The sequence below is a fragment of the Sycon ciliatum genome, chromosome 7 (assembly GCF_964019385.1).
Source record: "Sycon ciliatum chromosome 7, ocSycCili1.1, whole genome shotgun sequence".
Taxonomy (NCBI): domain Eukaryota; kingdom Metazoa; phylum Porifera; class Calcarea; order Leucosolenida; family Sycettidae; genus Sycon; species Sycon ciliatum.
Window position 1 is genome coordinate 5286068 of NC_088649.1, and position 25000 is coordinate 5311067.

The following is a 25000-nucleotide window of genomic DNA, read 5'->3' on the forward strand; positions in this document are numbered from 1 at the left end:
TTACGATAGAAGATACCTGGATGATTGCAAATCTGACCATCTCCGACATAGCCGCTGTTGCATTGACAGACGTATGAGCCGGTCGTGTCCTTGCACTCGGCGTTCACATCACAGCTGTATGTGTTCGCCTCGCACTCATTCAGATTCACGCAGTCAAAGCCGGTGCCGGTGTAACCGTGGCGACAGCTGCACGTGAACGAGCCCAGCGTGTTGTGGCAGCTGGCCATGGCGTGACAGGTGTGCGTGGACACTGCGTCGTCGCCAGCATTCGTCATGGTTACGTCTGCGGCGGCGTCACCGTTACCATGGCCACACTCGTTGATGTCAACGCACTGTATGCCGTTGCCGGTGTAGCCAGCTCGACACGAACACTTGTATGAACCGACCACGTTGCTACACTTGGCGACACTGCTGCACTTGTGAGTTTGCAACACACACTCGCCCACGTCCTGGCATTTGCCAGAACCGTCGGTGGCCGCCGCTTCGTAACCACGGCGACACACACAGGTGTAGGAGCCACGCGTGTTGCGACACTTGGTGCTGCCAAGGTCGCACTCATGCGTTCGCAGCACGCACTCGTCCACGTCCTCGCAGAGCAGGCCATCGCCCTCGTACCCGGTCACGCACTCGCACGCGTACGAGCCATTCGTATTCGTGCACTCGGAGAGCAGCGGGTCACAGTAGCGCAGCTCCGCGTCATCTCGCGTGGTCTCCTCGCACTCGTTCAAGTCTTCGCACTGATACCCGCTGCCCGTATACCCCGTGGAGCAGTAGCAGTCGTATGAGCCGAGTACGTTGCGGCACACACCGCCCCGCTCCAGCTCCTCGCACTGGTGCGTCTGCGCCGAGCATTCGTCCTCGTCAAAGCACTCCAGCCCGTTGCCGACGAACCCGGCGCGGCACGAGCAAGAGAACGTCGCGTTTGAGTTCAAACAGTCGGCCATCCAGTGGCAGTTGTGCGTGCCGGCCTGGCATTCGTTTCGATCCTTGCACACGACTCCATCACCCTTGTAGGCCTTGAGACACGTGCAGTGGAACGACCCAAACGTGTTTGTGCATGCCGCCTGCTCGTGGCAATTGTGCTCGCCCAGAAGGCACTCGTCTCGATCGCCACACGTGACTCCGTTGCCTTGGAAACCCGCGAGACAGGTGCACGCGTACGCACCGACAGTGTTGGCGCAGCTGGCGTGCAGGCTGCAGTTGTGCACGCTCTCCCCACACTCGTCGTGGTCATCACACACCTCGCCCGGCCCCTGATAACCCGTGGCGCACGCACAGAAGTACGAGCCGTGCATGTTGTAGCAGTGCGCGTTGCCATGACAATTCGACGCACCGTCGGTGCTGCACTCGTCAACATCCGAACAAGTCGTGCCGTTGCCATGGAATCCGGTGATGCATTTGCACGTGAACGAGCCGTCGACGTCTGTACAGGTCGCCGAGTGTGGATGACACGAGTGAGTCTTTGCGTTGCACTCATGTATGTTTTCGCAGGCGAACCCGTTTCCAGTGTAGCCCTCGTTGCACGAGCACTTGTACCTGCCGATCAGATTCCGGCACTTCGCCTTTGCGTGGCAGCCCCCGCGGTTGTCGGCGCATTCGTCGTCGTCCTGGCAACCGAATCCGTCGCCATGGTAACCGTCCGCACACACGCACGTGTAGTTGCCCGGCGAGTTGTCGCAGTGCGCGTTGCTATGACAACCATGGACGTCGAGCGCGCACTCGTTCTTGTCGAAGCAGCGTGTCGTGCTGCCACCGTCGGTGGCGGCGGAGTATCGATAACCGTGACGACACTGGCAGCGGTACGAACCGATCAAGTTTTGACACGTGGTCGAGGGCGCGTGGCAGCTGTTGTCGCTGCTGCCCTCACACTCATTCACGTCGTGGCAGGTTTCATTCCCGTTGCCTAGGTAGCCCGGGGCGCAGTCACACTCGAATGAGCCGACGGTGTTTCGGCACGTGGAGTGGATCGTGCAGCTGTGAACGCCGCCCTCGCACTCGTTGATGTCGGCGCATGCCTTGCCCGTGCCTTCGTACCCACTTGCGCAGAAGCAGCGATAGGAGCCGTACGTGTTCCGGCACGTGGCGTGCGAGTGGCATTCGTTGCCCGTCTGACACTCGTCGCTGTCATGGCAATAGCTGATCCCGTCGCCAGCATAGCCGGCTTTGCACGTGCACGAGTATGATCCGTGATTATCGACGCACGCGGCCAGTCGATGGCAGTTGGCGACGCCGTCATAGCACTCATTCCGATCCCGACAGTCAAGCCCGTTGCCTCGGTAGCCAGGATTGCAGAAGCACGAAAAAGCACCGGCATAGTTTACGCACTCCGCGTCTTTGTGGCAGTTGTCTGTTCCGAGTTTGCATTCGTCCTTGTCGGTGCAATTGCCGACGCCATCTCCTTCGTAGCCATGGGCACAGGAGCATACATAGGAACCTGGATTGTCATTGCAGATGGCTAGATGGTGGCAGTTGGCCACATGCTCCTTACACTCGTCCCGATCCCGACAGTCCAGCCCGTTACCATGGTAGCCAGGCTTGCACGAGCACGCAAACGTGCCTTCGAGGTTGGTGCAGGTGGCGCTGCCGTGGCAACTGTGTGTCTCCTGCTCGCACTCGTTCTCGTCGCTGCAGTTGAACCCGTTGCCCTTGTACCCAGTCTCGCAGCTGCAGTCGTACGCACTGTCCTTGTTGATGCAGCGCGCTCGCCGATCGCACGTGTGCTGCTCCTGTTTGCACTCATCGTGGTCGGTACATACCACCCCGTTGCCATAGTAACCGTCGCGGCAGTGGCATACGTAGGAGCCGATGACGTTACGGCACGTGGCCAGGTGCGGATGGCACGTGTCGTCTCCCAGGGTGCACTCGTCCGCATCGTCGCAATCCGTGCCGTTACCCAGGTAGCCCTTTAGGCATTCGCACCAGAACGAGCCGGCGGTGTTGCGGCAGGTGGCCTGCGTGTGGCAGTTGTGCTGGCCGCTAGCGCATTCGTCACGATCTCCGCACCCGTCCACTCGCCACTCGTAGCCAGTCCTGCACTGGCAGTGGAACGCGCCGGGCGTGTTGCTGCAGACGGAGAGCGCGCCGCAGCCGTGGCTCCCCTCCTGACACTCGTCCTTGTCCTGACACGCGACGCCCGAGCCTTTGTAACCCGACCAGCACTGGCAGGAGAAGAACCCAGGGTTGTTGTTGCAGGTGGCGGCGGGATCGCAGTCGTGAAGCTGCAGCGAGCACTCGTTGATGTCCGTGCATGTCCGCCCGTCGCCAGAGTAGCCATCCAGACAGTGGCAGACGTAGCTGCCCGCCGTGTTGGAGCAGCTAGCCAGGTGATCGCAGTCATCCACGCCATCCTCACACTCGTCCCAATCGTGACAACTGACACCATCACCGGCATAGCCAACATAGCAGTTGCACTCAAATGAGCCTTCGACATTATTACAGAAAGCCAGCCGATGGCAATCGTGCGTCTTCAGGTGGCACTCATCGATGTCTGAGCAGGTCTTCCCGTCTCGATTAAAACCGCTGCGGCAACGGCACTCGTAGGACCCTTCGGTGTTCTGGCATTGACTCCGCTTATCACAAGTGTCCGAGCTGTCCCGGCATTCGTTCTTATCAGTACACTGAACTCCGTTTCCACCGTAGCCTGCACGACACTGGCATGTGAAGGACCCTGGTGAATTATTGCAAGTCGCCAATCGGTGACAATTGTGTATGTCTTGCAAGCACTCATTAGTATCCAAACAGTCACCAGTCTTATTCTTGTAATAACCCACTGGGCATTTGCACAAATAGGACCCAGGGATGTTGGTGCAGTTTGCCTGGGAGCCGCAGACAGCTGCAGTACCATCGGCTGCCAGCACGCTACACTCATCGTCGTCATTGCAATCAACACCATTCCCGTGGTAACCTCCGTCACAAGAACATGTGAAATTACCATCTGTATTGTTGCATGAAGCAAGTCGATGACAATTATGCGTACCCATTTTGCACTCATCATTTTCTTTGCAGCTCAGACCATCTCCAGAATATCCACTGTGACATTGGCAGACAAAAGATCCTTGGGTATTTCGGCAGGATGCAAATTCGTGACAGTTATTCTCACCAGACGATAAGCACTCATCTTCATCTGCACAAGTGAGTCCATCACCAGCATAACCAGCCTCGCATACACAACTAAACGATCCCTTATTATTAGTGCAACCGGCAAATTGGTCACACGTATGCTCACTGGTATCGCACTCATTATGATCTGAGCATGTAACACCATTTCCAAAATAACCGGCTGAGCAGTGACAAACATAAGAACCAACTATGTTTCTGCAAGAAGCCTTTTCATCACAATTATTGTGAGTAGTAGCATTACATTCATCTTTATCAGCGCAAACAACTCCATTGCCTGAGTAGCCATTTGGACATACGCAAGTGAAATTCCCATTTGTATTATTGCAAGAGGCTAGACGATGACAGTTATGCATTCCCAATACACACTCATTTTTGTCAAGGCAGTTCATACCATCTCCGGAATATCCACTGGGACAATGACAGACGAAAGATCCTTCCGTGTTTACGCAAGACGACAAACGATGACAGTTTTGGCCACCTGTTGGAGAACACTCGTCAACATCTGTACATTGGACGCCATCTCCTTCATAACCTTGGTAACAGTTGCATTCGAAAGATTTGGGAATGTTGGAGCACGTTGCTTGCGGGTGACAGTTGTGAGTTTGCAGTTGACATTCATTTTTGTCTGCACATTCGGATCCATTTCCAGAGTACCCGTCGGGGCAACGGCAAATGTAGCTTCCCGGTGTATTTGAGCAGTTAGCCAAGCGATCGCAGTCATCCACGCCAACCGCACACTCGTCCCAATCGTGACAACTGACACCATCACCGGCATAGCCAACGGAGCAGTTGCATTCAAATGAGCCTTCGAAATTATTACAAAAAGCCAGCCGATGGCAATCGTGCGTCTTCAGGTTGCACTCATCGATGTCTGAGCAGGTCTTCCCGTCTCGATTAAAACCGCTGCGGCAACGGCACTCGTAGGACCCTTCGGTGTTCTGGCATTGACTCCGCTTATCACAAGTGTCCGAGCTGTCCCGGCATTCGTTCTTATCAGTACACTGAACTCCGTTTCCACCGTAGCCTGTATGACACTGGCATATGAAGGACCCTGGTGAATTATTGCAAGTCGCCAATCGGTGACAATTGTGTATGTCTTGCAAGCACTCATTAGTATCCAAACAGTCACCAGTCTTATTCTTGTAATAACCCACTGGGCATTTGCACAAATAGGACCCAGGGATGTTGGTGCAGTTTGCCCGGAAGCCGCAGACAGCTGCAGTACCATCGGCTGCCAGCACGCTACACTCATCGTCGTCATTGCAATCAACACCATTCCCGTGGTAACCTCCGTCACAAGAACATGTGAAATTACCATCTGTATTGTTGCATGAAGCAAGTCGATGACAATTATGCGTACCCATTTTGCACTCATCATTTTCTTTGCAGCTCATACCATCTCCAGAATATCCACTGTGACATTGGCAGACAAAAGATCCTTGGGTATTTCGGCAGGATGCAAATTCGTGGCAGTTATTCTCACCAGACGATAAGCACTCATCTTCATCTGCACAAGTGAGTCCATCACCAGCATAACCAGCCTCGCATACACAACTAAACGATCCCTTATTATTAGTGCAACCGGCAAATTGGTCACACGTATGCTCACTGGTATCGCACTCATCATGATCTGAGCATGTAACACCATCTCCAAAATAACCGGCTGAGCAATGACAAACATAAGAACCAGCAATGTTTCTGCAAGAAGCCTTTTCATCACAATTATTGTGAGTAGTAGCATTACATTCATCTTTATCAGCGCAAACAACTCCATTGCCTGAGTAGCCATTTGGACATACGCAAGTGAAATTCCCATTTGTATTATTGCAAGAGGCTAGACGATGACAGTTATGCATTCCCAATACACACTCATTTTTGTCAAGGCAGTTCATACCATCTCCGGAATATCCACTGGGACAATGACAGACGAAAGATCCTTCCGTGTTTACGCAAGACGACAAACGATGACAGTTTTGGCCACCTGTTGGAGAACACTCGTCAACATCTGTACATTGGACACCATCTCCTTCATAACCTTGGTCACAGTTGCATTTGAAAGATTTGGGAATGTTGGAGCACGTTGCTTGCGGGTGACAGTTGTGAGTTTGCAGTTGACATTCATTTTTGTCTGCGCATTCGGATCCATTTCCAGAGTACCCGTCGGGGCAACGGCAAATGTAGCTTCCCGGTGTATTTGAGCAGTTAGCCAAGCGATCGCAGTCATCCATGCCAACCGCACACTCGTCCCAATCATGACAACTGACACCATCACCGGTATATCCGCCGAGGCATTCACATGTGAAATTGCCGTCAGAGTTGAGGCACTTGGCCAGCCGGTGGCAATTGTGCGTCTCCGACAAACACTCGTTCGCGTCCGAGCATGTCTGCCCGTCACCTTGGAAACCCGAGTTGCACTGACACCGGAAACCGCCCTCGGTGTTCGTGCACACGGCGTCGGCGTGGCAACCGTGCGCTTCGCCCGCGCACTCGTTCTCGTCCGTGCAGTGTGTTTCGTTGCCGCGGTAACCTGGGATGCAATGGCAGCTGTACGCACCCTGCTGGTTCTGACAGGTGGCAATCGACACGGAGCATGCGTGGAGACCGTGGGAACACTCATCCACGTCCTTGCACTCGTACCCATTGCCAGCATAGCCGCGATTGCAGGCACACGAGAATGAGCCGTCGGTGTTCGAACAAGTGGCCGCGGCGTGGCACGAGTCCAGCTTGTCCATGCATTCATTCTTGTCGGAGCAGTTGGAGATGCCATTGCCCTCGTAGCCCTCTTTGCACTCGCAGTGGAACCCCGGCACGCGGTTGGAGCAGAGCGCGTGCCGGTGGCACGAGTGAGTTTTCGCATTGCACTCGTTTTCGTCCCGGCACACAAGGCCGTCCCCGTCGTAGCCGGCCTGGCACTGGCAGAGAAAGGAGCCACGGGTGTTGCGACACGACGCGTCTGCAGAGCACGCACGAACGCTAGCCGAGCATTCGTCCTTGTCCGTGCAGTTGATGCCGTTGCCAGTATATCCGTCCTCGCACACGCAGCGAAAATCTCCCTCTTTGTTGACGCATTTGGCGTTTCGGTCGCACGTGTGCTCATCAGTCTGGCACTCGTCATAATCCGAGCATGCAGCACCATCGCCAAAGTACCCGTCCAGGCAGTGACAGACAAACGAGCCACCGGTATTCCTGCAAGAAGCTTTTTCAGCACAGTTGTCAGTACGATCAGAACACTCATCCTCATCGGCACAAACAACTCCATTGCCTGAGTAGCCACTTTGACACGCGCAAGTGAAATTCCCAATGGTATTATTGCACGATGCTAGTCGATGGCAGTTATGCATACCCATTCCACACTCATCATTATCTCCACAATTTACACCATCTCCAGAATATCCAGCAGGACATTGGCACACGAAAGAGCCTTCAGTATCTCTGCAGGATGATAATTTATGACAATTATGACCACCAGCTGATGAACACTCATCCTTATTGACACAAGTAGTTCCATTACCATCATAGCCTGGCTCACAAACACAGCTGAACCCTCCCTCGTTATCAGTGCAACGGGCAAATTGGTCACACGTATGCTTATTGGTCTGGCACTCATCATGATCCGAGCATGTAACACCATTTCCAAAGTACCCTGTCAGGCAGTGACAAACAAATGAACCAGCGATATTCCTGCAAGAAGCTTTTTCAGCACAGTTGTCAGTACGATCAGAACACTCATCCTCATCGGCACAAACAACTCCATTGCCTGAGTAGCCACTTTGACACGCGCAAGTGAAATTCCCAATGGTATTATTGCACGATGCTAGTCGATGGCAGTTATGCATACCCATTCCACACTCATCATTATCTCCACAATTTACACCATCTCCAGAATATCCAGCAGGACATTGGCACACGAAAGAGCCTTCAGTATCTCTGCAGGATGATAATTTATGACAATTATGACCACCAGCTGATGAACACTCATCCTTATTGACACAAGTAGTTCCATTACCATCATAGCCTGGCTCACAAACACAGCTGAACCCTCCCTCGTTATCAGTGCAACGGGCAAATTGGTCACACGTATGCTTATTGGTCTGGCACTCATCATGATCCGAGCATGTAACACCATTTCCAAAGTACCCTGTCAGGCAGTGACAAACAAATGAACCAGCGATATTCCTGCAAGAAGCTTTTTCAGCACAGTTGTCAGTACGATCAGAACACTCATCCTCATCGGCACAAACAACTCCATTGCCTGAGTAGCCACTTGGACATGAGCAATTGAACTTCCCAATGGTATTATTGCACGATGATAGTTGATGGCAGTTATGCATACCCATTCTACACTCATCCTCGTCTTCGCATACAACGCCATCTCCAGAATACCCACTCAGACAATTACACAAAAAAGATCCATCCGTATTGCGGCATGAAGCAAACACATGACAGTTGTGGTCCCTTCTCACCGAGCATTCCTTTTTGTCAGCGCAGGTGAAGCCGTCTCCGACGTACCCTACACCGCACTTGCACTCGTAATGCCCTCCTGTGTTGCTGCAGTTGGCGAGTGGCGAGCACGTGTGTGTGCCCTCCGAGCACTCGTTAATGTCGGTGCACTGGCCCGTGCCGAACCGGTATCCAGCGTCGGCGCAAGAACAGACAAACGAACCGGGCACGTTACGACACTTCATGTCGACACCCAGGCACTGTGTATCGCACTCGTCCACGTCCTTGCACCGTTTCCCGTCACCGTCATAGCCCTCGTAGCACTCGCAGCGAAACGCGCCCGGTTCGTTTGTGCACGTGGCGTGCTCACTGCACGTGTTGTCCTTCCACGAGGCACACTCGTCCGTGTCCGAGCAGGTGGTTCCGTTGCCGACGTAACCCTTGAGACAGGCGCAGCTCAGCCGACCGAGCCAGTAGGAGCATGTGGCGGTGCTGTGGCACTTGTGTGTGCCCTGTGTGCAGGTGTCGGCTATGCACACGCCAGCGGGCCCCACCAGCTCGGTCGAGGGGTCGCAGTCGCAGCGATACGAACCCACCGTGTTCGTGCAGGTGGCACTCAGCGCATTGCAGCCGTGCGTTCCGCTCATGCATTCGTTGCTGTCAATACAAGCGTCGTTGCTGAGCTCGAAACCCGGCGGGCAGACACACTCAAAGCCAGGCGCAGTGTCCACGCAGGTGCTTGATGGATCCTTGCACTGCGTGCTGCCCGTGCTTTTGGTGCACGGCGCCTCGACTGCATTGGGCAAGGAATTGGGCGAGGAGGCATGCATGCGCGTGCAGCAACACATAACCACACAAACACACACACATGCACGCACACACATGCACGCAACCACACATGCACACATATGTACACACACACACACACACACACACACACACACACACACACACACACACACACACACGCACGCATGCACGCACACACACACACACATGCACGCACACACACACACACATGCACGAAACACCCACAAACAAACACACGCACCCACCCGAGTTAGAGAATCCCCTACACCATGCACTATCTTCCAGTCTTCTCGAGAAGGACACAAACCCCACTGGCTCCCAAATGGATATAATACACAGTGAAACCGATCTAGGACGAACACCAAGGGACCAGTGGTATTTATTTGCAATAGCGGGAGTTCTTCTTATCCATAGCGTATATCCAGTGAATACACCGTGATTTGCCCAATACAGTTATGGATGCTGGTAACACCTAAAGCTAAGAAAGCTAAGGTTTGTCTTATCACTCTTATCAGTGTTGTTCTGTTAAAATGATGTTTCACTGTGCTTACAACGCAGCGGCGTCGGACACGGTACGGCCACTGTGGTATAGACGTTATGCACGTTGTACAGATGTACGAAGTTCCGTACTAGGACCGTAGGTGTGTACAGACCCGGTTGGGTGTTCATTGTGTGCTATGCATGCGCATTTGACCAAGTTTAGCCTCACAATTAATGGCAAGCAATCGCTTTTCCAGCTTCTTCACTTTGGTTACAACTAATGACTAGCTAGATCTTTGTCAGGGAAAAGTTTTCGTATGAAATGCCTTCAGGGCCCATTTCGCAGTGGTAATAGCCGTATCCTCACTGGCCATGTGCTGAGGATGAGTGAGCAATCGCCCCCTTGCCTTGCGATGTCCTGCTATTTTCAAGCGGGGTCACGTGGACGAAGGGGCCGTCCCGCAGCTACTCTCCCTACCACCATCATGAAGGACCTGGCAGGGCACGACATCCCTTTGAAGAATGCCAGCGACCTAGAAGGAGCATGAGCATTTGCTGCAGACAAGTCGAAATGGAGATCAGACATTGTTTATGGATGAGTTTTTGTTGACTGGAGACAGAAGCGGACTTGGCTTAATTTCAGTGTATTCTTATACATTGTTCTTTGGGCTTTGTACACGTGCTGTGGTATTATTACTTCCTCCGTATACAAAAACTTCGTGACTTTTTTGAACGGTGTTTTTGAGAAAGAACCTGCTCAACGAACGTCGCCAAAGGCTGTCATCGACAACCCACGTCCATGTCGAGATTAGTTTGGTTGATCCCGAACAGATTCTCCACGGACGCCATCCGTGTGAGGACGTTGCCGACAGAAACTCAAGAGTCAAATGAAAAAAAACTAACACTTACTTGCTCGAAACTGACACAATGACGAAGTGTAGTTCGTGGCTGGAAATACATAATCCTACACAGTTGCGAGGGCATGATGCTCTGATCAGGCCCGAGGTCTGTGAGTGATCTTGCCCGAGGTTGCGACGCCCAAGGGGCGAAGCCCCGAGGGCGTCGCGACCGAGGGTAAGATCACTCACATGACCGAGGGCCTGATCAGAGCGGCATGCCCGACGCAACTGTGTAGGATTGTGGTTCAGACAAGGCCCAGTACATGTATATGGAGTAGAGAGATTCAAACAGAAAGAAAGCCTTGACGGCAAATGAGTTGATGTCACATTGTGTGCAGTGACCATCACAAACAGCTATTTGTTTGGTCGGAACTTTCCAGTTTTGAGATGAAAGTATTCAAGTAGTAACGTTAGTACCAGTAATATGACGGATTCGGAATAAACCCGTTCTTCGAGTTAGATGATTGCCAGAGTAAGGTTCAAATGCGAGTGCTGAGAAGCTGCAGCCTTAGGGCAGGTACAACATGTACGTGTGGAGGTCTGCTTCCCTTGTGTACGTGTCGCCGCGAGAAACAGGACCAGCTGCAAGGTCGGTTGGCGTTTCTGGTCTCCCTGCAGACGTTCAAGACAGTCGTGAGTATAATAATTTTGGAGAAGAGAGACAAATTTCTAGTCCTCGTCGGAGATGTTGCCCAAGGCAAGGACTTCGAAAAATGGTAAATGCGCATGTGCGGCGCGGTGCTGTACGACTGCTGTTCTTGACCGGCTAAGCGGTCAAGATCGACTGATCTTGACTGCTTATTCTGGCCGCTCATTGGCCGTCTCCTGGCAACAAGCACGTGCCATGTCTGAACACGGAGTCACGCGGCACTCGCTGCACTGAAACTGGCCAGGCTCGTAGATCTACGTCGTACTTGCGGTGCGCGGCCCCATAGATCTGCGCAGCGTGAGAACATAGATTTGTTTTCGCTCGCACGGCAAGATGAAACATTTCAGTCGTCGTGCAACCAGCGCAGACTCAGGATCAGAATGTCGATGGCCTGGCTTTCTTCGCCTCTCTCCAGTCAGACGTCTCCTTTGTCGCCAAGGGGAATCGCAGGGACCTCCTCGAAGCCATTGTAGAATGCTTGGGAGGATTATCCTGGCGAGAAAATGCGAAGCGTGTGGATGTGCTTGTACGACTCGTTTCACGGCATAATGGAGGTCGCGGGTTGGAACGACTGAATATAGTCGACAACGATTCGTACACAGCTCTGGAGATGAAGAGGACGTAGCCAAAGTCCAGCGTCGGACCATCACTGCAGGTGACAAGAATCTGAACGAAATGCGAGCGGAAGCAGCGACTGTTGGCGATGCGGAGTCATCGTCGTCAGGTGACAATGACATGAGCGACGAAGACTCTGAAAATACTCAATCTCATTCGTCTGAGTTGCTTTTTCTTTGTATATAGCTTGTAAACAGGTTAGACAATGCCACGAGTGTTATTCCGAGTCAAACGGAACCATTCCAGAGCTGTGCGCAGCTTTCAAAAAAAGTCACGAAGTTTTTGTATACGGAGGAAGTATTATTATTATTATTATTGCAACTTGTATTGTGGCAACACTGGCCAACACTCAGATGCACTGCTTCTTCACACAGCTGAACAATTCTTCTTTCTTCTCAACGTTTCGGTCACTCTGATTATCTTCAGGATGAAGCAGACACGGAAGCAAGGCAGACTTTAAAACAACAAGCTGGCTAGGTGCGTGCGGAATACAGCGGGGAAAACAAAACAAAAAAACAACAACTCCCAAGCGAAAAATGACACATGCCACATGATCACAATAGGGGTGCTAGTCCTCCGTGTGAGAGACTAGGGCGGTGATAATTATGTACAACCTGTGGAATACAGCAGGGGGAGGGGGGGGGGGGACACTCTCAGGCGAGAGGCTGAGAAAAAAACCGGCAACAGCCACATGACTACAGTAGTGTGGACAGTGCTAACATAATGCTAAAGTCTAGGGTGGTGATACGTACAATTTGTGGGTGCTAAGGGTTCACATGGATAGCTATCACTCCAATGAAAAAGCCAGGCAACCAGAGTTCACAGGAGATCCCAACCACTGCTGGTGTTGATATTAGGCACCATGTCCCGGATCTTGACCGCTTCCCAAATCCTTCTCCTTGCCCTGCCTGGCTCTGTCGCAAGCACACAGATGTTGGCGAATCCGGTCTGCCCCAGCGACAATGGCTCATCGGCATGGAAGATCCGGTAATGCTCACCCAGCGCCTTTCCTCGGACCTCGTTGCGTGCATTATCGTTGTGCTCCCCTGACCTTGTCGCAACGCTTCGGCCAGTTTCACCCACATAGTCATCACCGCATTATTATTATTATTGTTATTAAGCTTACATGGAGATAAAATGTAATTAACGCAATAAATAGAGTAAGCTGCTCACTCAGTACAAACACCATAAGCAACAATTGTTTTCATGTAGAGTATCTTGTTCCTTGAACGTTTTCGTGGCCATCTCATCAGAAGGATTACTGGCAAATCAAAAATAATTCTAAACTCAATATATATACGCACAATGCAAGTAATAATTTAGACCCTATCTAGCGTTAACATCTACATCAGCCTCGTCTGGAATGGCAGTAGCGGCAAGGAATGTCAGGTCGGTTTCATTGTCACGTAATTCCAAAGTATGTACTGGGTCTAGTAGTGTTGTTAGGGTGTATGAATCTTCTGTTGCTAACCCTCCTGTTCAGAATAGTGATTGTCGTTCTAGTTATACTGATGATTGCTTTTCCGTTTGGTCTCGTTCACGTGGTCAAAGGTATTTGCGTGTATTGGAGTCTATCTACATCTTTACCACCAAACCGATCTTGTGTAGGCAGAAAAGAATTTGTTTACGTTGAACTTGTTTGTGAATTAAGATCAGTAGTTCTCGTTTTTGGTTGCATGGTTACTTTCTAGTGGTGACTTTATCTCATCTGTTGTCACCTGATATCGTTGATTGATGTCATGTTTCTTTCAGCTCTCATTTTCTCGCGCTAGTTAGGGTCTAAATATTTACTTGCATTGTGCGTATATATATTGAGTTTAGAATTAGTTTTGATTTGCCAGTAATCCTTCTGATGAGATGGCCACGAAAACGTTTAGGAACAAGCTTCTTTATATACATGAAAACAAGTGTTGCTTATGGTGTTTGTACTGAGTGCGCAGCTTACTCTATTTATTGCGTTAATTATTATTATTAATAGCAGTACTACAATAGAGTCCTGCACATTCAACACCCAACCGGGTCTACCGGATTCTATAAGATTATACGGGATTCTGTGCATCTGTACAACGTGCATAAGGCTTATTGACCGTACCTCTCTGTATCCCAGGTACCCTGCGAATCAATCAAATACACTCATCTGGGCCCTAAATTTCCAAAATTGTCGGCTCAGCCACCCTGCCCACACGAGTAAATTGTACTTCAGATGGCTGACCGTACCCCACTGAAATACCTTCCGACGCCCCTGCAACACCTTAGCAGTATAGAGTGCATGGTGGTGACGGGTTAAGGATGTAGTGAAGTGGAGTATGGCGAAAAGCCCTGTCACAGTATCATATTGTGAACCCATAACAACCCATTGTGAACCCATAGCAACAACCCATTGTGAGCTCATAGCAACAACCCATTGTGAACCCATAGCAACAACCCATTGTGAGCACATAGCAACAACCCATTGCGAGCACATAGCAACAACCCATTGTTAACCCATAGCAACAACCCATTGTGAACCCATAGCAACCACCCATTGTGAACCCATAGCAACAACCCATTGTGAACCCATAGCAACAACCCATTGTTAACCCATAGCAACAACCCATTGTTAACCCATAGCAACAACCCGTTGTGAACCCATAGCAACAACCTGTTGTTAACCCATAGCAACAACCCATTGTGAACCCATAGCAACAACCCATTGTGAACCCATAGCAACAACCCGTTGTGAACCCATAGCAACAACCCATTGTTAACCCATAGCAACAACCCATTGTGAACCCATAGCAACAACCCGTTGTGAACCCATAGCAACAACCCATTGTTAACCCATAGCAACAACCCATTGTGAACCCATAGCAACAACCCGTTGTGAACCCATAGCAACAACCCATTGTGAACCCATAGCAACAACCCATTGTGAACCCATAGCAACAACCCGTTGTGAACCCATAGCAACAACCTGTTGTTAACCCATAGCAACAACCCATTGTGAACCCATAGCAACAACCCATTGTGAACCCATAGCCACAACCCGTTGTGAACCCATAGCGTGCCACCAAGAGTACATGAAAACCAGAGTGTGCAGCTTGGGGCCTTCTTTGCTATGGGTGTATGTCACGGCGGAATTCCGTGATTACATCATATTTGGTGCAGATCTGAGGCGGGAAATGGCGTAGTGCGTACAGCTGAGCTGCAGTTGTGCAGAAAAAGACCTGCTTGAATCCTGCTTGTACGCACTACATCACTAAAATGATGTAATCACGGAATTTCGCCGTGACAGCAACCCATCCGAGCTGCACACTCTGGTTCATGTACTCTTGCAACAACCCACTGTGAACCCATAGCAACGACCCTTTGTGAACCCATAGCAACAACCCATTGTGAACCCATAGCAATACTCCAGAGGAAGTCACATGGAAACGAGTTATGAAGCAACTATCCACAACAGTAACAAGATAATAAGCACCCGGCAGCCCTGCTACCGCACGTTCTGACTGCTTATCATATTGTTACAGTCGTGGATGGTTGCTTCATAACTCGTTTCCATGTGATTTTTTCATTATTTTAGTTATATAAAGTGGCTCAGTATCCGAGTTAAATACTCCAGTGAATGTTGGTTTGCAGAAAACTGTCCGCATTGTGTCACTTGAATTGCATATTGAATGTGCCTGAGATTCATTCCCCCTATGCTGGGGTATGCTCCACTGGTCTGGATGTCTGCTGCCCCGACCCATCTGGCAAGGCTCGACCGCATTCAGCAGAAGGCAATGGCCATCATAGGACCAGATGTGCTCCTCCAGAGTCTGGCTGCCCGACACTCTCTCTGGGCTGTGCTACATGTACAAGCTTCAGTGCATTGAAAGCCCACAACAGCTGACCAACATTGTCCCACCAGCTGCACCCACTGTGGTTAGTCCACGAATCCGACACACACATGCGGTGACCCATCCTCACCAGCTCCTCAATACCCTACCACCAGCTGCACCGGAGTACATCAGGCGGTCCTTCCCGTTTGCCCACATCAGTTTGTGGAATCAACTGCCACCCTCCCTGTTCCAGCCACCAATGTCCCTGCAACGGCTGCACCGCTTCTAGGCAGCTGCATGGAAGCACTTGCTACACACTGACTGACTGTGGGCTACAGGCCACCTCTGAAAGCCCGGCACTGCTGCACACACCTGCGACGATGTCGCCAGCCACTCTGGTCTAGATTCACCCTGCCGTATCACTGTATCACTCGAGAGCTACCCACGCATCTCTCAATCTCCCCCCCTTTTCCACTATTATTATTCCCTTCTTATTTTGCCTTTTTTTGTCTTTAGTCACTTTCTTATGTTGGTTCATTATAAACTTATGATTCATTTTGATGCATACATATAGGTACATGGCACTGTGACGCCGAGACCCATGGTCGGCAGAGTCCATGTATTTCATCAGCACAGCTATTAACTGGCATTGTGGATAGCGCCTACCCAGTCCAATGTACTTTTTGTCTTTCAACATGATTAATTTTGTAGGTTTGTGTTCTCTTTGAAAAATAACCATCCATCAGAGCTAGGAACTAGGGGTGTCAACGAGTAGTAGGGTACCCGTGCTACCCGTAATTTGATCGGGTAGTAGGGTAGCAATTTGCTCCTGAGAACCCGATCGGGTAGTTGGAGAACGGTGTTTTTGCAATGGTGCATGTAAACAGCATGGCTACGTGCTACTGTAAACTTTCTATGTAGTGCAAGTGCACACACTCACAGTACAAACTATGTCAAAAATACCCGATAGGGTAGCCGTGCTCCCCGGATAAAAAATACCCGAACCCGTTACCAGACCAAACCCCTACCCGTTGCAGCCCTACTGGGAACGCAATCCACTATACTGTACCGGGTTTGCAATACACCACGAATACCTCCCCCCCCCCCCCCCCCACAAGCACATGCACACACCCATGACCCCACCACCACCAACACACATGTGCACAGACACGCACACACATACACACACACACACAAACAATCAGCTGCAGTAGCACTAGATCAAGCAAGGGAGTGCAGAAACAGGTGAGGGACAAGCGCAGCTCCTACCATCACACCGAGCTCCAGTGGATCCAGGCGGACACACACACGTATACCCCCCGTCAGTGTTAAGGCAGTGCGTAGTATTGGCCTGGTCACTGCACAGTGACGATTCACTCTTACACTCGTTCACTGGGGCCACAAAAACGGAGAACGAAACACGTACGCAAGCACGCAAGCACAAACACAATAGCAATCACAAACACAAACACACACATAAAGCGCTTCCTAATAGCTGTGTTCAGGCATTCTACCTGAGGTGCAGCGCTTATTCTAGCACACAACCTAACATTCATAACTAAATATTGCGACAGAACTTTCGGCCATATTTTCAATTTATTGCATTCCCAACTCATCACAACCACGCGCTCTTCAGCCGAACCACACAGACACCAGCAAGGACACTTCCGTTGAGAGATAATATTGTTCCACGCCTCTAGATCATAATAATAAACAACATACATGTACTTTCCATTGGCATCAGTATTCCGTAAATCGTAAATCGCAGGCCAAAGTTTGTCATAGAGGCGAATGATGCATAATTCAGCCATGGCTGCAGGTGAGAGCAACAACAACGATCGTTTTCTTTTTTGAAAACTCCAATCGGCCAAAGTTTAATAACGACCAAAAGTTTCATTTCGAAATCGGCCGAAATTCGTTGATTTACAGTAGCCTCCACAGCATTTAGGAGCTGTATCTGATGGCTGATCACGTGGGTGATAGGGTCCCCCGGAAGTGGAAAGGTGGTCCGTGACCCGCCCCGTACACGAACCCGTGCAATTATTTTTTTTATATAACTTACCGTCCACATCGCAGAGTTCTCCTAACCATCCAGCCTCGCATCCACACTCAAATCTTTCATCGGCCCGCTGGAACACACACTTCCCATGCTTGCACCTCAGGCACAAATCTGACGCATCTGTCAAATAAAACAACGCAAAGAAGGAGAGGGGGGAGAGGAAGAGAGATAGAGATAAAGTTAGACGGACATCAAGTTTCTTGAAAACCCCGTTGGGATCATATTTCCAGATGCCTGGGGACGAGGGGCTTAGCACAGACAGGGGATTCGAGATTCGAATTATCAGACATACTTATGAGGGAGTCGCATTGACTGAAATCGGTCCTGGACAAAACTTCTAAGTTAGCAGTAGATTCGAATGAGGCTATATTCGAATTGTCAGGTTTCCACCTGTGAAGTGCAATCCTACTAATGAGGTAAGGAAGAATTGCAAAAACTAATCTTTGGTCCCAAAATTCGGTGTGAACAAGAGGTTAGGACGGTCGGTCATTCGGGGAGGGGTGAAGTTCGGATAATCGGCATTCTACAATGTCCCCAGAGTGTTCCGCTTTGGACAGTACGGCTGCGGAAGATACCACGCACCGTATTTCCGGAGTTTAACCCACTCAGCGCTAAAGACGTACGTCATTGAAAATGACGCCCAGGCGTTGAGGACGTATCCTGATACTATAGTATCTTTTTCAATTCCAAATAAGGAGTGAAGAGCCTGGGTGCCATGATCTGTAGTATGGGTTAAGCCACATATTGAACACTCTAGATTCACACAAAAACAAAGGGGTGCGGCTTATACTCCGATGGTTAAACTAACTGTGATAAATAGGGTAGGGTAGATTTGTGTGATCACCTTGTGGCTGAAGTTCTGTTTTTCCACTGGTGATTGGAACGTCGAAAATCGATTTTGGAAAAACGTGTAGGTGCACGTTAACCTCTAACTACAGTTGCGCTCACTGAAATCCGACCCAATGTGCAAAGCTGGCGCCCTCAACTTGCACGGCCCTTGACGCCCTAGCAGTGGAATGAATGCGGCTGGACGTACACATGTACATCCACAATGATGTAATCGGAACTGGTCCAGGGCGCCAGCTTTGCACTTTGGGTCGGATTTCAGTGAGCGCAGCTGTAATTGTAATTTATTTATCTCTGGATTCGCCAGAGGTTGGAAGGCCTGTCGAGGGGGTCTCCATATCAGCATTTAAAAAAATAAAAAACCCGATATTATACTCTGGAGAAACGGTACCTTTGCATATTGGCATGTATCGGGCCGACGCGTCCTCGTCCGACAGCTGTCCAAAATTGCGCAGGTCAATGCTGATGGCCTTGCCGCGCTCCGACGCCCAGATCTTGAGCGTCTTCTGGTCGTAGAAGTGGTTGACCATGCGCACGGCGGACGCAGCGCACCGGGACATGCTCTGGCGCGAGATGAGGTTACCGCCGCACTTGGCGTTGGCGTCCGCCCAGGTCATTCCGGACTGCGGGATCTGAATGCCCGAGGGAAGATAGTACCCACTGCCACCACAGACAAAGTCAAAGTCGTACCCGTAGCCATTCAGCAGAGCGTTCTCTGAGCACGTGAAAGAAAGAGGCAAGTGTGTACACACACACAGATATGCACACAGATAAACACACACTCACACACACATGCATACACATGCACACACACATGCACACACACACACACACACACACACCACCACCACCACACACACACACACATACACACACACACACACGTACACACACACATACACACACATGCGTACACACACGTACACACACGCGCGTACACACATAGTGCGGTGAGTGTTGACTAACGACATTCTTAAACCAGAGGCCACCATCAGCCTGAACTCGGATGTTGAGCTAAAGAAATCATGGATAAAGGGAAGGACAAAGTGTCATGACTTAGGACTACCAGTCCACCCACTGTTCTCGTCAGATATATGCCATTTTTGTCGCACTCGCTGACTGTATATGATCCAGTTACGCTGGCGGATAGCTTGTCCTTTCTTTTATCCACCATTAGTCTCCGTTGCATTACTACGTAGTTCAATGACGATCGATGTCTTTATATTTCGTGTTTTTGCCTCCCCTTCCTCAATGCCCTGATGATGCCCAATGGGCGAAATATTGGCAAAGTTATCTATTTGGTGCAGCTAAGAGCCTGTTGCCGGAATGGCGGTATTTTCAAGTGCAAGAAATACGCTGCAATGGAGTTTGGGAATTCTGAAGAAACGGTTCAATGACGATCGTAACAAGAAAGCTGTTCTGAACGAATTCTTTCCTTAGTTCCCGTTTTACATCCTACACATGTTTCTACCATACCCTCATGCATGTCGACAAATAAGATATGCTCGTCGCACTACTTGGCCTTGGTTTTTTTTTTGAAAATAAAATTTTAATGGAAAACCTTACATACACACACCATCTTCAATCCAAGTGGTCTCTTCGCTGCAAATCAAAATAATTCTCAACCAAATTTTCGGCCAGGAGCCCTCATCAGGATGAGGGCTCCTGGTTTGTGTAAGGTTTTCCATTTAATCAAGTGGCTGCAGTGGAGCTTGCGAACATTAATAAAATTTTAAAGATTGCAGTTTAGTGTAAATATCGATATTTTTTTCATTTTGTTCATTTCTCCCCAGACCCCCCCCCCCCAAAAACCGAACATACACACTTTTATGCAGGGGATATTTTTTAACTCCTCGTGAAACGTGACCAAGATCAACCCCCAAAAATCACAGCGCACATTGGTGTTCAGACGTTTCCCGTTTCAACTCTCTCGAACTTATGAACATTGTGTGTTTTAAATAATTTTGCATTTTTTAAATTAATGTCAAGATGACGTTGACGTGACTGGAGGAGAACAAATCACTGTGCAGTCGGCAACCCGCAAACATGTTGTTCGCCTAGGAGTGCCATGTTGCAGTTGCGAAGACTGGCATCAACATGGCCTCCCATGCAAGCACATGTTTGCCATCTTCCGCCTCATCACGGAGCACAGCTGGGAATCGCTCCCCACAAGGTATCTGAAGTCGCCATGAAGCCATGTTGCAGTTGCGAAGACTGGCATCAATATGGCCTCCCATGCATGTCTAGTTGTGTTTCCGTAGTCGTCTTGCAATAAACAGTCTTTCAAATGTAGTTATCGCCGTCCCCTTTGTATAAGTGTGGAGATGGCACGGGACTGGGAGCAGGCGGAGAAAGGTCAGCTACTACACACATGTTTACTATCATCTGCCTCATCACGGAGCACAGCGGGTTCGGCCGTAGTGCTCCAGAGCAACACATGACCAATGAAAGCCAGGCTGTTTCAAGCGATACTGTGGAGGAGGCAAGTGAGCAGGCACCATTGGCGTGTGGTGACATTCCCTTCGCCAGGTACGTGGTGGCGTATTTCACTGGGCTCTCTAATTTCCAAAAAAACAGTTGTTTGTCAGTTATCAGTATTGATACCATCTAAACAATAACATTGGGGCTCAAAGTTGTTATGAACCAGCCGTCTTGTTCTCTTGCTATGTGCAGACTGTGCACCAGGGCATGCAGCATGCGGCAAAACGAGTGTGCAATATGCTGACGTTGTTGGAAGGGCAGACCTATCTTGCCACGAATGCGGAGCATTCGGAGGACCTTTGTGGCAGCCTGGAGACCTAGCTTGTCCACCAACTCTGCCAAGAACCTCCCAATGGACCCGTCTGGTCTGATCGTGCAAATCCGCAAGGAGTAACAGTGCGACCTGCAAGGCACTTACCATACGTCAGCATATCGGTAATGCTTCAGAATCCCCGTTTTAACACTGTCCAGTTAAGGGCGTTGCAAGGTAACCCAACATTTTGTTGTCTCTGATTTTCGTGCAGCTTTTTGGCACACCTTGGCAGAGCAGTGTTGTACATGCTGTTGAACCATGGTACACGCTGCTGTGCTGCTTTGTACACACTGCATTGTATCGCAGACACGTGCACCTTTTTGTGCTGATGAGTGCACCACTTTTGTGCTATTTTTAGCTGACGACAGCAGTTTCGTCTGAAGCGGAGGCTAACCGGAAGCTGCCCGGTCTACTTGTGTAGTTCCAGATCCGGAGCCGGAATCACAGCGAGCAAAGCATGGGAAACCGTCAATGGAGAAGCAGCTGAGATGTAGAGCGGGTGTGTCGGGAGGTGAGGAACGCAGGAAACGTCTCCGGGGCCAACAGCGAGAAATAAGGTAGTTCTCTTTGAATGCATCGTATGTAGCGCCGCAGGCGGCATACATACTTCTTCCAAACTCGAAATAGATTTGTTGTCCGTGCCTGCGCGGACTGAGCAGGTTGCGCATGCGTGCATTTGTACGCATTCTTGTTGTTCTTTGCCTTCTTCTTGAGACTCTCTTTGGAGTGAAACCAAATAATCAGTCCTCTGAGTGTGGTGTACGTGGGATGTACATGTGGTCGAGAGAGTAATCGGAAGGGCCTATCGTCTGGAAATAAACCCCTGACGACAGATTATTGTGAATTGGCTGTCTGTTTCCTGGCTTTCTATCACATGTTATGCCCACAGCAACGTTATCTTGGCTCAGCAATACTTGTATGTCACCATGTTTGACTTGCAGCGTCTAACCGACCCGCAACATTTAAAAGAATCGTGGCATCTAACCGACCCGGAGCAACAGAATTGCTGCCTGCGGCGTCTAGCAACACATCTTCGTCTCTTGCAATGTCGACAACTACAACACGGCCTGCAAGTAGCTGAACTTGCTGGACAACGCATCTTCGTCTCTCTCAATGTCGACAGCTGCAATGCCGGCTGCAAGTAGGTGAACAACTGGACAACGCATCGTCGTCTCTCGCAATGTCGACAGCTGCAATGCCGGCTGCAAGTAGGTGAACAACTGGACAACACATCTTCGTCTCTTGCAATGTCGACAACTACAACACGGCCTGCAAGTAGCTGAACAACTGGACAACGCATCTTCGTCTCTCGCAATGTCGACAGCTGCAATGCCGGCTGCAAGTAGGTGAACAACTGGACAACACATCTTCGTCTCTTGCAATGTCGACAACTACAACACGGCCTGCAAGTAGCTGAACAACTGGACAATGCATCTTCGTCTCTCGCAATGTCCACAACTGCAACACGAGCTGCAAGTAGCAGAACCACTGGACTTGGTATGACATGCATACTTAAAAAAAACTGATTTCTACATACCAAGGGGCCATCTGTGAATACCGATATTTTTTTCAAGAAGATATTTGTTCATTTCTCCCCAGACCCCTCACTCCCCCCCCCCCCCCCCCCCCCCTCCTCCAAAACGAACATACCCACGTTTATGCAGAGGACCGATACTATTAATTAAGGGCAATCTCCTCATGAAAAGCGACCAACAGCAACTCCGAATTCACCATACATCCAGGTGTTCATGGCCACGGTCGTAAAACCTTGCCATGGCCATTTTCACAAGGCTAACTTTCACTGTTTGTAGCTCATCAACTACATGTTTGTATAGTGCCTGTCCACATCTAGACATCGATATTTTTTAACAAAGGCGAGATGAACAGAGACCAGCCACCCCCCCCCCCCCCCCCCCCCACCCCGGAAACGAACCAATTTCTTATGTTTACTCTTCTTTGCCTTTCAGCTTCTAACCAGGCCGGAACAACATCATTGCTAGCTGCTGTGTGTAGCAATTGTGTGTGCGTGGTGGTGGGGGGGGGGGGGGGGGGGGGGAGGGGGCACCATGCATGTGTGTTACGTGCAATAAACCACTAAACCATGATGGCAAACACGCCTGGGCAGGCGCGTGCGCCGGTGCCCTTCAAGGGGGGTTCCAGGGGTCTCCCAAGGGAAAATTTTCAAAAAATGAAGCAAATCCTGCATCTTGAGCAAAAAAGGGGGGTTCCGGGCACCCAGGAACCAATACACGGCACGCGCCTGCCTGGGTGACTCCTTCATTCGACTTACCCATGCACAGAGGTCCATATGTTCCTCCGCTGGGGCAACTGCATTCGTATGACCAGGAGCCGTTTTTCTTCACACACGTGCTGCCGTAGCCGCACAGATGCTGGTTTGTTGCACACTCATCCTGGTCTGAGACGGGAGAAATGATACACCGACAATACCACCACCACCAGCAACAACAACAACAACACATATTGATACATTGCACTACTTTTCGAAGTGCATGCATTCTCATATTCGGAGTATAGTGCGCACCTGCAATTTGGAGCATGAAATAGCGTGTCTAAAGTGCACACTGTACTCCGAAAAATATGGCAATTGTATCCTCAAATGAAGTGGAATCGCGTTCACAATGCCTTTTTGTCGTGTGAGTCATTTGGTGAGTTACCCTGCGAAACATGCTAAGATTTGCAAAGATGCAGGTGCGTGCATCGGCGCATGACGCCGTCACCAGTTCACACTTGAAATGCAGCTATATGGTATGCTTGCCTCCCCTCACACATTATTAGAAGGTGAACAGACTCAAGGCTTCCGTCGTTTCCAACATTGTACGGCAGTACGGTTGCGTTCCCGTTCCTGGCGTTCACATTGGATGCCGTCAACCGGCATAATGACCATCCTATCGGTTGCCGTCGCTCCTTACGTCACATTCCGCCGCGCCCAGTCAAGTATGAACTAGGCTTTTAAAAGTTATATTCAGCATACTCCATACACAAATTTCACAGCATTTTTTCCGCGTCGTTCACTTCACCCCTACATACATAATATTATGCAGCTTCTCAACTTACAGCACACGTAATTGGCCTGAGAGCCCTGGCAGGGGGCAGTGGAGTTGTACGCACACGCCAGGCTCTGTATCGTGGTGCAGCTCTCTCGGTCACAGTGAAAGGCTGATGCATCTGAAACCAGTAGAAAACATGGCAGCACACACAGGGTTACCAGGGTTACCAGGGCGTAGCTGGTCCCCCGTTTAGGGGGGGGGGGGGTGCACTGCCGTATACGTGTGGGATGACATGCTGAACCTAAGTCGAAAATGTTTAGGGGGGTGGGGGGCACAGTTTCAATGCCACGAGCACGCACCAGGATTGGGTTGTTGTTGTTGTTGTTGTTTTTGGAAATCTTTTATTCTCACGATGGCCTGTGGCCAATAAGAGAAAAATAATTACAGGCAGGGAATCGGATACAGAGAGATCAAAGTTTAG

The 25000-nt window shown here is 50.1% G+C and overlaps 1 protein-coding gene across 1 annotated transcript in view; it reads right to left on the reverse strand.

Moving 5' to 3' along the window:
• The window catches only part of LOC135821537 (fibrillin-2-like), a 36870-nt gene that overhangs the window by 3233 nt on the left and 8637 nt on the right, over positions 1–25000 (reverse strand). The window contains exons 9-15 of the mRNA XM_065334535.1: positions 24587–24697; positions 23802–23927; positions 19109–19432; positions 17875–17991; positions 17082–17204; positions 6131–9352; positions 17–3934 (exon numbers count right to left, since the gene is read on the reverse strand). Of these exons, the coding sequence (XP_065190607.1) occupies positions 17–3934; positions 6131–9352; positions 17082–17204; positions 17875–17991; positions 19109–19432; positions 23802–23927; positions 24587–24697 (7941 nt within the window). The remainder of the gene's footprint in view (positions 1–16; positions 3935–6130; positions 9353–17081; positions 17205–17874; positions 17992–19108; positions 19433–23801; positions 23928–24586; positions 24698–25000) is intronic.